The sequence below is a fragment of the Balearica regulorum genome, chromosome 16 (assembly GCF_011004875.1).
Source record: "Balearica regulorum gibbericeps isolate bBalReg1 chromosome 16, bBalReg1.pri, whole genome shotgun sequence".
Lineage (NCBI taxonomy): Eukaryota > Metazoa > Chordata > Aves > Gruiformes > Gruidae > Balearica > Balearica regulorum.
The window spans coordinates 15,283,627-15,295,184 of record NC_046199.1 but is presented as its reverse complement, the minus strand read 5'-3'; the positions used below and the strand labels follow the sequence as shown (position 1 = coordinate 15,295,184).

At 44.9% G+C, this 11,558-nt stretch overlaps 1 protein-coding gene across 1 annotated transcript; it reads right to left on the bottom strand.

Annotated features, from left to right (window-relative positions):
* Window positions 1–2,461: 2,461 nt before the first annotated feature.
* CYP24A1 (cytochrome P450 family 24 subfamily A member 1) lies at window positions 2,462–11,558 on the bottom strand. Its single transcript, XM_075768891.1, has 12 exons — window positions 11,173–11,558; window positions 10,806–10,996; window positions 10,285–10,378; window positions 9,467–9,563; window positions 8,667–8,758; window positions 7,753–7,864; window positions 6,212–6,357; window positions 5,736–5,902; window positions 5,470–5,548; window positions 4,838–5,032; window positions 4,618–4,729; window positions 2,462–3,765 (listed from the first exon to the last, which is right to left on the bottom strand). Exons 1-11 carry the CDS (start codon window positions 11,455–11,457, stop codon window positions 4,619–4,621), a joined length of 1,569 nt encoding a protein of 522 aa, XP_075625006.1. The 5' UTR covers window positions 11,458–11,558; the 3' UTR covers window positions 2,462–3,765; window position 4,618.

The window sequence follows — 11,558 nt, the reverse complement described above, 5'->3', positions numbered from 1 at the left end:
GCAGTCCCACTGAGGTCAATGTGAGGTTTCACGTATTTAAAATTAAGCACATGCTGAGTTGTTCTCCTAAAATTTGCTCTGAAAGGAACTTCAGCTGTGAACTTTTTGCAGAATTAGTTTTTCAGAGCTTGGGTTGTTTTGCCCCATCAGTTAAAGTCAGCGTTGACACAGATATGAATTCCACCTCTAGCTGTCGAGAACAAAGATCTTCTCAGGATGGAAGAAGACAGACTAGAACACATCATCTGCCATCTAATCACAGCAGGAAAGGTGTACGCAGGGACTGGCTCAGAGCATACTGTATAACAGCCAGCTTATAATGAGCAGAACAGATACGAAAAATGCCAGATTGACAGTCCTGACAACTGGCGTTCTTTATTCATAAAAAAAGCACAGATTAGTTGGCTCCAACTTTATCTATATCATTCCCACTAACATGCCTAAAGCCTGAACAGAATTCGTTTCCTTTTGGACAGGTAAACCTCGTTCACTTCCTTGTTGAGAAAGTTAATGTGGAGGCCAATTAATTCCATTCCTTTTACGATCCAACTATCTTCCCCTGAGGAGTAACTGTAGGAAACGATAGTAGGGAAGTAGTGTTGTCATTGTCATTTTAATATGTAATTCTGAATGAGCAAATCATTTCAAAGCAGCAAAGAACTGAACTGAATTTATCCAGCTGACCATAGGTGAAAGGTTTCATAGACATTTATTAATCTCAGAAGCATCATGCTGGTTTTCACACTTCTGAAATATGAGAAAAAGAAAGCCATGCGGGTTTCTTAATGTGAAAGTCTGGCTTGGTCATTCATTATCTGTGTAGTTTGATAATTACCTATTTCCTAGGTAAATTGCTTTGGACATTTACTTTGAGGTAGCAGATTAATGAAGTTCTTTGAAAACTTTGGGAACCTGAAAATCTACAAAGCTTCCGGAACAAAATTTTCCAGGTCAGTGGTTATTGTACTTTTAGAAACCCAGAAGACGGCACACGTTTGTACCTCAGCTTGGGTAGACTTGGTCTAAACCTTACTCAGAGCAACACTTGTATAGCTCTTTGAGTCCACTAAATTTAAGTAGCAAAAATAATAAGCAGTGCAGTAAGGAGGAACCTGTGGGTTACTATACAGAAGCAATAAAGGATTTCGAAATAGCTGATAACGAGGCTGTCAAGGTCAGGTCAACTAAATAGCACCTCTTCTCTTTGGCTGTCTTCAAAAGTTAAATCGTCGGGACATTTGTGAGCAGTATGATACACCTGGAATGAACGGCAGACCTGCCTTTCTGTTCACACTTGTTTCATATTGGCACAACTCCACTGGCTCCAACGGACTCCTATTAGTTGATAATACTCTAAGAAGACACTTAGCGTGTATTATTGCTGTAGTAGCTTGGGTCGGTCTCCCCACACAGTCTTGCACCGTAGCACAAGCTGCCGGAGCTGCCCAGGGCTGGGGGGGAGCACCCGCGGTGTCCCAGCCCACCCTCCCGGGCTCCGGCCCCCGCGCTCCCAGTTGTCGGATTGGTCTCAGCAGCACAAGCTGCAGTCACTCCCAACTGCACCGCGAGTGTGATTTTCAGAAAAGCGACATTCTTACACAGCGCTGTACGATTTTTTCTTACACCATCATTCACTCAGCCGGAGGCAAGCTTGGCTTGGCAAAGCCAGCACGGTTCTGATAACTGTCAGGTTTGCTCTTTGCGTAACCATCAGGCTGTCACTCGCAGTGCTGGTGGATGGCTTTTTTTATATATATATACATCATTTCCTTTGATCCTGCAAAGGTTCAAACTATTTTTATCCTTCCTCAAAACTTTATATTGATTTTATCTTGTCGTAATGGCAGAGGAAAGTAACAATCCCATCCGTGGAGACCTCAGTACTGTGCACGCAGGGGAGAAACACATTCAGCCTGTGCTGTGGCTGCAGAAAGCCTCCTACCATCAGCGTTCGCCGAGGTCTGACAGGATGGTGCAGAGGGAGGGGGGCTGTAGGCATGGGTTTAACACCTTCCGGAATACTAGGGCTAGCCTGGATTGACGGAACGCCAAGATTAATGGCACAGAAGGAGTTTGGCATCAAAGATCTGAGCTGCAGGGCTTAACTCCCCTGTCCTCGCTCACCTGGGATCCCCCTGCCCGGGGCTGGTGGGTGCCAGGCAGTGCCCAGGATGGGTGCCAGGCAGTGGGTGCCAGGCAGCGCCCGCTGTACGTACCCACTTTCCCAGCGAGGGTGTCGTAGCACACAATCAAGCGACTTTGGGGTATCACAACGCAGAAGTTTCTCAGTGTTGAATTGAAGTAACTTGGTTTTGTAGAATTTCAAGTTCAAGCCCAATGAGGATATTAAGCAAAGGGATGAAAGTACAAAGTACCACTGCAACTTTTTTGCAGGAAGTTACCACGAAAGACGAGATTTTTGTAATGCTACAAAGAATTTATAATAAACTGTGGAAGACTATTTATAGAAAAAAGAATAGAAATCTTTATTTTATTACAACATTGACTATTACCAAATGGACTAGAAAGGTTCCGATAATGCACAAATTGTTTCACACATTGTAATATGACTACATTTACACGTCTGAGTATAACAGCAGAGGAAAGCAAACAAAACACCTTCAGGAGGCAGACCAACAAATGCTAAGAACTTGTATCATCTCAGAATGTAAAAAAATAAACCCAGCCATTTATGGTTATATATATAAACCTGTACTTGAAACTGCATCAGGGGAAAAAATACACTAGTGACCGTAATAGCTAACGTACAGCGTTAATGTAGGGCAGTGACAGCTTTAACCTTCACATATAGGTATTGAAGTCTCCACAAGAAACAGATCTCTCTGAAATGTTTAGGATCCTCATTTCCTGCGGTTCTTTGAAACGTACATTTTATATTACTCATCTGATGAAGTAACTATCCTGTTAGGATAATCATCATTTAGTAGTGGCAGAACCCATAGGATTCCAGTGATTCCATTCCTGGATAAGGCCTTTCATGCAACAAAAGACCACTAAGGTTTTACAATAAAGGTGTGATAAAATGGCTTGTGAGGGAGTTGGAACTCCCGGGGTGCGCAGAGGATGTGGCAGGCACAGCGTGGCAACTGTTCAAACCAAAGTACTGGGCAGGCATGAGGAACAAATCCTGTTATATACCTTTGTCCTTGTTTCCCTTTGGTAAGGAAGTGAGTAGCGCTAGGGAAAGTATACTTCTTTAATGATCCTATTTTTTAAGCCCTTATTACAGACTGCCATCTACCTTCTCAGTTTAATTCACGACACTGGTAATTTGGTAAGGACTGAGCGAGTTTCTTTTCCCTTAAGCTGACTTCCCAAACTCTCCAACTCGGGGCTACCAGGGCCAGCGCAGTCCTGACTCTCGTTGCCCCAGGTGTGCTACATGATACCCACGAACCAGAACCCCGCTCTTTGCAAGCTAAGTAGTAATTTCACTGCGCACTAACAAGAACTATCCCTAACACTCCACAGCTCGTTATCAAGCTCTATCCTGTACAGTCCCAGCTGCACTAACCCGGTGTGTTTGCGTAGGTATATGAACGTGCGCGGCATTTTTCTTTCCTTTTAACATTGCCAAGTAGAGCTGAACTAACTAACCACACTTTTTCTAATAAAACAGTACGGGAGCTTTTCTTGGTACTAGGTCTGGTTCAGCAATCGTTCCACTGGTTACCGTAGGCTTTGACTTTCCCAGCCGATGTGTCAGAGAAGGCAGCAGCAGGGTTGTCATTTATTTTCTGCAAGCTGTAGGAAAAAGAAAAAGAATCTATATAGTGAATGATTCTTTAAAAGCAAATAGCACCGAGCAAACTTCAGTTAAAGGAGTTAGTACCCTTACTCAGATTATACTGGGTGATTTTTTTGCTGTGGTGCTGGCCAGCCAAAAAAATCTCCCTCAGTATTTAAATGTCACTTGATTTCTAATCTGAGGACTTAATTCTAGATCAAAGAACCAGTTTTCCAATTTAATTTTTATACAAATAAGCTTTTTTGTTAGCTTTTTTGTACAAGCCTGTGAGCAGAGAAAATCTTACATTCAATTTTTTTGAACCAAAAGCTTTTAACAAGTTGCAACATTGCATGACTGTTTACAAACAGATATTTCTTTCCTTGTCCTTCTGCCTAAAATGAAGCTTTTTTATCTAAACTCTGTAGTGGACTGGTGTACTGTTCCATCGCTAAGGCATTTTCTTTTTAATCTGTACATTGATGCTCAAAATCAAATGCTATTTTCGAGGAAATATCTTCTAGAAATGCAGTGGAGAATTTATATTATAACAAAATAATGGCTATTATTTTCTCCAACAGTACATAAATTTTGATTTCCCCATTTCTGATCTGCATCATGCACAGAAGACATGTTCTCGTGGAGTTTAAAACCAGACAGCTAACTTCAGAGCTGTACAAAATTTATCCTCTTAGCACATTGAATATTTTCTGTGAAAAGTAGCAAAACGTGATGGCATTTCATAAATCTCACATTGTGAGAATAAAGCTTAGGAAAACATCTGTTCTCTTACACTCACAGCTCTATGAACGTTCTGAATGAGGTTCAAAGAAAAGGCTCGTGCACTCAGGAGACCCTCCTGCACATACCTCATCGTCTGTGAAATGCAATGGGAAGCTCCCGGCTGGGAATCAGTATTCCCGAATGGAGCGTTTCCACAGGTTTGTGGTCAGTCGCTACAATTCGGTACCTGCGAACGAGCTGAAACACAAACATTTCAGTTAGCGTGCTTTGGCTTCGAGACCTCCTGACTGGCTGAAATGTTGAACAACCAGGCGTTGTGTAAAGACGCCATTTCACAGTATTTACCCAGCAAAGGGCCAAGTGGAGCTGGAGCTCTGCTACGCGGCGCCCGATGCACATCCTCTTCCCAATGCCAAAGGGGACGTGTGAAAAAGGATTTATTAAGTTCTTCTGAAACCAGCGCTCTGGTTTAAACTGAGTCCAGCCATTAAAATACTCTTCGTTGCAACCCAGGGCATGGCTATTTATCATTAGCACGGTCTATAAACAAAGCAATAGAGTCTCGTTACAGATTGGCTTAGAGCTAACAAGTGAATCAGCTTGTTAATGGAAAAAAATAATGCAAAAAAATAATGCAACAGCTAAGGCGAGGCAGTTTCCTCAGAAGATGTCCTGTAATTCTCTGAAGATTAATTCAGACACAGAAAAGGTCATTGCTTCCTCAGAAAATCATGGGAAAGTTTGAAAAAAATTTTTTTGAAATACCACACCGAAATCTGTTTGCCTAAATCCAACAGCAGTGCGGGCAGGTATGGTTTGCAGTTCCTGGGGATTCTTAGTGAGAATTCCTCATTCCTTGTCCTGGGACTCGTCCTTTGGCAAAGTCATTTTGAGGCTGAACTATGACCAACGTCAGCCGTTCACAGGACAGGTAATCCACGACAAAATATTCTAATAAGCTAAATTAATTGACTTACCCCTTTGGGCAGTACATAATCTCCCAGAACCATTTCTGTGTCGATGGTGCGAGTGGTAAATGGCACCGAGGGTGTTAATCTGCAGTGAAAGAAACAAAATGGGTCACATTTCCAGCATTTTTTCTTCCTGTAGCTATCATAGTTTACCTTAAACAGCAAGGTGAACAAAATTATATATACTAGAAAATTCTGTCTCCCTAGTGCACACTAGCTGGTAAAAACCTTTGTGATCCTTTTGCTTTCTGCAAATTATTTGAGAGTTTTACCTCATGGATTCTTTCAGGCATGCTTTTAGGTAAGGCATATTCTTCAAGCTCTCAGCACTTGGACTCTCATTAGCAGCCAAAACACTCTGTATTTCCTGGAAAAGCTTCTGCTGAACATGTGGATTGCGTGAAATGTTATACAAAGCCCACAGTAAACTATTGGCCGTCTGAAACAAACCAAAAAGAAACGTAAGACCTTGGTTTGTGGTGACAGAAACCAGAAGTTGCCAAAGGTTTGAAGCAACATTTACAGCTGGCCACCACCTTAGGGTGTTTTCTAAACCCAAGGGATTATGAGCCATGCCAGTTGTTCTCTAGGAGTAAGGAACAGAAGGAGAATCCAGTGATTTCAGGTAAAAATTCACTTGCATTTAGGCCACCGACGCACCTACAGGATTAGCTCACTCAGATGTAGGAGGAAAGCAGGGAGTTGGAAGGATGCTCGTTTTAACAAGCTCCTGGAAAGTCAGCCTTACCGTTTCAACTCCGGCGATCTGGAGCTCTGCGATGGCAGCGTACAGCTCCTTCTTGGAAAGCTGTCCTCCAGAATAGATGTCACACAGGAAATCCTCCCGAGGGTTTGCAGAGTGTTTTTCCAGTCGACAGTCAATTGAGTGCTTGGCTGAGGAGGGAGGAGCAGGAGGTAATTAATGGAAAATCACTAAAAATACTATAAAAATAAAAGCAAAAATATGTCTCATATGCAGGATTTTGAAAGAAGATACCAAGCTGTGCTCTTTTTTTGAGCAATGAGCATTATACTGAATAAGTAATAGTATTTTCACTTTTTTAGACAAAAAACAGTCACAAAAATCACTTCTGAACAGAGGAATCTCCTGCAAACTATTAGGAATTCTGCTTTCTTAAATTAGGAAAGGAAATCAGTGATGTGTTGAGTGAAATATTTAGCAAACACAAATACAAATGTGTAAAATTTATCAGCTTGGATTTTCAAAGGGGATCAAGGTATTAAAAAATCAAAGAGACTTGGCACTCAGACTCCCTGAGGGGAAATTTAAGCCTTTGATTTACTAGGGGAAGGCAAAAATAGATGCCAAATTTCTATATGCTTTTTTTTTTTTTTTTAATATAGAGAACTAGATTTTGCCTACCCTTTCTAATGAATATCCCAATTGCTAAGACCAGTTCCTAGTAAGGAGCTATTAATGTCAAGCGAGGGTGTTAAATTTTTTTTTCTGAATAAAACTGGTTTAAAGTGTCTTTCCTAAACCCCCCCAAAGTAAGAAGGAATAAAATAAGTACATGTGTGGCTGGCATGACCAAAACTCCTGTATTCATCAAGTACTCAAATACCTGGCGTTACAATCATCCAAACCTTTCTTAAATGCCAAAACCTTTCTTAATCTTTAGCTATAACTGTCACTGTCTAGCAAAATATTGAAAAATATAAACTTAACTTAATCTGGAGTTCGAGCAATTTTTGTAACCTTGAAAGCCAATTCATCTTAAATAGAAAATGTCAAAAGGCAAAACTGTGCCTTATGATTTAAATTGCTTCTGTTTTTAAAACTTACAACTATATTCCAGGCTGTTCATAAAACCTATTCTTTTTTTTTTTTTTTTTTTTTTTTAGCAAACAGGCTTTTGTTACACCTAAAATTCTTGTTCCTCAAGAAAACAACTCCCTTCTTTGAGATCCCTTTGAGGGAGGTCCCTTTCCTCACTCATGTACCTCACTTGCCTTTAAAGAGATTATACACGTTCTGGCTATTTACTTTTACGGACAGATTAAAGTGGACTCATGACATTGCTGGCTCCCAAATTTCTGGGGCTTCCCTGGGGATTGGGCATTGCCCCACAACCAGAGAGAAGCATTAGTCATAAGAAAACAGTGCTCCTGTGCTTGTGGTTAGCTGCAGCAAAGGTGTCTCAATCTGTGCTGAAGGTAGCAATTAACTGCAGCGTAGAGCAGTAGCAAGTTTGAAGAAAGTCAGTTCCACCAAGTAGGAAACAGAGCAGAAGAGAAAGGAGAGAAATTGTGTTAAAAAAAAATAACCTGTTTTAAATATATCATCCCATGCTTTAGTATGAGCTTGCCAGACTTTTGTGTTCAGACCCTTGTGAAGTTCCACGGGGGTCACCATCATCATTCCAAAAGTAGCCATCATCTGTGGTGGAGAAAGAGTTTTTGAAATCTTTCTTTAATCTACCTACTTGCAATCCGTGAACTAAATTAGACTGTAAAGTAGGAGGCAATTTTCAGGAAGTCAGGATTCTGGCAGATTTTCCACCCTGGACAGAAAGGATGGGTCTCAACCTAATTAGACTGTATCCAGCTAAAAATTAGGGACAGCCAGTAGAGGATAGGAGGCTTCTCTAGTGGGTGATTCATCCTATCTATTTTAGGCACCTGCTTTAGAATGCGACAAGCCACCCTTTGGCAGTGCCTCTCTCTCCCTTGAGAACAGATGGAGCGAAAAAACTAGGCTAGGCTTAGATGCCTATCTTTTAGATGGCTAAAATTAGGCAGATGATACATATCACTGGAGTCCCAAGTTGCAGCAAGATGCACAGCAGGTGTGCTTGCAGGAATGACTAACCTCCAAATCCAGCGTATTTGCATAATCCCACACAACTCCAAGAGTCCCACCCAGCTAACAGCGGTGTTGCACAACAGGTGTCTCAGAGGGAAAGTTAACCAACCAACCTGACAACTCTATTTCCAGGATCACCCCGATGTCCATACAGCATTTTTCCCCTACAGATATAGGCATTTCATAAATGGGACAGTCAGGTGGTCAGTACTAGCATTGCACGTGTGAGTGTCGCCTTGGATGTGCAAGGCTGCCAACACACAGGTAGCACAAAAGCTTGAGCTGCTTTTCTCAGGTGACCCATTTAAGCTGGTACCCTCTCAGAAGCAGTAGGGGTAGAAAAATCACTACAGCCCCAGTAAAGCCTCTTCCATACCGTTTTTACAGCCTTGATGAAGTTCAAACTTTCTTCTTCTACATCCTGCTGTAGGAGACCAAACCTCTTTCCATACAGCACCAGGCAGATACCTGTTGTTAAGCAATATTATCATTAAATGATATAAACAAAAGGGTGTGTGGTATCCACCATGTATTCTCAAGGAATGGCTCGGATTATCCTTCTGAAAAATGGTCTCTGTTCTGTGATGCACACCTGTGAGAGCAGTGCTTCAAAACACCCTCTGCACGTTTGCCTCAGACCCAAGTAGCAGCATACCCAGCTAAGGTGCCCTTACAGTAGCACGTTCTTCACAAAGAAGAATCACCCACGATCAATCCTCTCACACGAGCAGCAGACCGTTCTGCCAAGCAGGGCTGGTGTATTTGGCAAGTAAGCTATTCGGCAAAGAGACTGAGAACTGAGTCGCAGGAAAACAGGACCTGAAGAGGCCATCTAGTCCAGCATCTCCTAGCCCTTTCCACAGCCAGAAACCACTTGCAAACACTGGCACCATCCCACACTCCACCAGCTGCCACCTCTTTCCACTTGCTCTTTTTTTTTTTCCCTTTTTTTTTTCCCCCCAAAGCTGTCACTTCCTATTTCTCCCTTTCCAAAAGCAGCCGTCACCAATGACAGTGGAAGAAGCCCAACATTTAAAACATTTTCGGGAACTGGGTACACAGGTAGCTGATAGTTTGGAAATAATCAGCCTACGCTGTCATCACTGATTGTTCTTGAACTGAAATGTCACGGCAGGTACAAAATGTATACCGCTCTCAGGCAAAAAACCTACTTACTTTCAAATGACCATTTGTTGAATTCTGAACACACATCTTCTATTTGCCCATTGTGGTTGCAAACGTCATCTATTCTGTGCATGAAGTCCTCCAGGACCTAAGTGGTGGAGAGAAGAGAGAGAAAAGAAAGGAATAAAATGACATCAACTAATAAAAATCCTGTGTAATTTAGCATTTCAACTGTCTTTTAAATAGATAACAATCTCACAGGAGAGAGGGATACTTATGTTTCCTGTTCTTTGAACAAGATTCAGTTTCCCCCTGTGTTAACAAAAGTTTGGATTTTACATGACTCCCATGTTATCTCTGGTTGTACTTGGACAAACTGAGCTTTCCTCCACAGGGATGAAATGCTTCAGTCTGACACTGGGATAATGCTGGAGTTTCACAATAAAGAGGATTAAACTGTTTGTCACAGATGCTTCTCAAACTCAATGAGGAACACAGAGGTTAAAGAGGGAGGTGTTCCCTGATGGGAGGAACATGAGTGATGAAGTAAAGGCAAAAAAACCACTGAATGCAAGAAAAGTAAGGAAAAATGCTGTTTGCAGGAGCCCATATCATTGTGGAATCATCTTATATTGTTTTGTGGAGACAGCCAATCTCAATTGTAGGTTTCTATGTGGTCTCACTTTTGGTCAGACCCGATAATCAGTTTGTACTTACTACTCCCCGAATGGTTTTAGAGCATGAACTCATGGTTTTACCACTGTAGAGCAGATCAACAGCTATCCAGGTAAACCGGATCACTTGATCTGCTTTTATTTCCCAGGTTTCCAGGGGAGAGAGAGGAAGAACGTCTCAAAGCGCAGCAGTACCTCGTTGATCGTGGTATCCAGTTTCGCAACTTCCCCGGGTTTCATTAATTTCTTTTGAAAGGCACTTCTTACCCTCTGCCAGTCCTTTCCTTCCCTAGATTGAATTAAAAACAGCGAGGTCGAAAAGAGAAAGGCTTAAAGAAGAAAGAAGGAAGAAAACCCCCGAACCCGCAGCATGTGCAACACGGCATCTCGGGCAGCGCCGATGCTTCGCCTTTACCGCACCGACGGGCGCAAACTTGACGCCGCAGCCGCTTCTCGGGGGTACGGGGGGTGAAACCTGCTCCGGGCGGCCAGCTCCTCCGGCACAGCCGCCCCGCGGAGGCGAAGCCCGGGCAGGACACCCCGGTCCCCGCGGAGCCGGGAGCGGCAGGTCGGCTGGGGGGAGCCGCCCGCTCGCAGCATCCCCCGGGCACCTCGGAAACCGCCCTCGCCCGCACCGGCTTCCCCCCCGTCACACACACCGCGGGGAGCGGCCGGCCCTCCCTGCACCTCCCCAGGGCCGCCCGGGTGCCACTTACAGGATCAGCAGCCCGTAGCCCTCGTCGCGATAGTCCCGATAGGCTTTCCAGGGCTTGATCTCCAGGCGCTGGGGGCAGGCGCTCTCCCGGCGGTACAGGGCTTCCAGGAGGCAGGGGGCTGCGATGTGCACCGAGTCGAAAGCCCCCAGCTTCATGCGGAAAATCTTGCCGAACCTCCTGTGGTATTCAGCCTGGGGGCGCAGAAGAGACCCCCGGCCCGGTGAGTGCAAGGCGCTCCCCTGCCTCCGCCCGCCGCAGCATCCCCGTCCCCGTCCCCGTCCCCGTCCCCGTCCCCGTCCCCATCCCCGTCCCCATCCCCATCCCCGTCCCCATCCCCATCCCCGTCCCCATCCCCGTCCCGCCTCACCAGCGTCTCATGCTGCCTCTTGAGCCCCCCCTTCCAGAGGACGTCGGGCAGGCTGCCCATCAGCGGCCAGCTGGGGGGGCCCGGCAGGGCGGCCAGGGGGTGTCCGCGGCCCCGCGGAGCGGGGGGCGCCGCCGGCCGCAGGGCGCTGAGGGAGGAGGCGAGCAAGCGCTGCGCGGGGGCTGCGCGCCCGGCGGGGCTCATCGCGGCGCGGCCGCAGGTGAGGGCGGGGTGCCGGAGGAAGATGCTGCAGGCTCCCATAGCCGCGCTGACAGACACCCATCCCATATATGTATATATATAGCAGCCGGGAGGCTCGCTGGACTTTCATCGGGGGCCAATGGGAGCCCTGGGTGGGGTGAGGTGGGGCCGGCTGGCCCGGCCCGGCC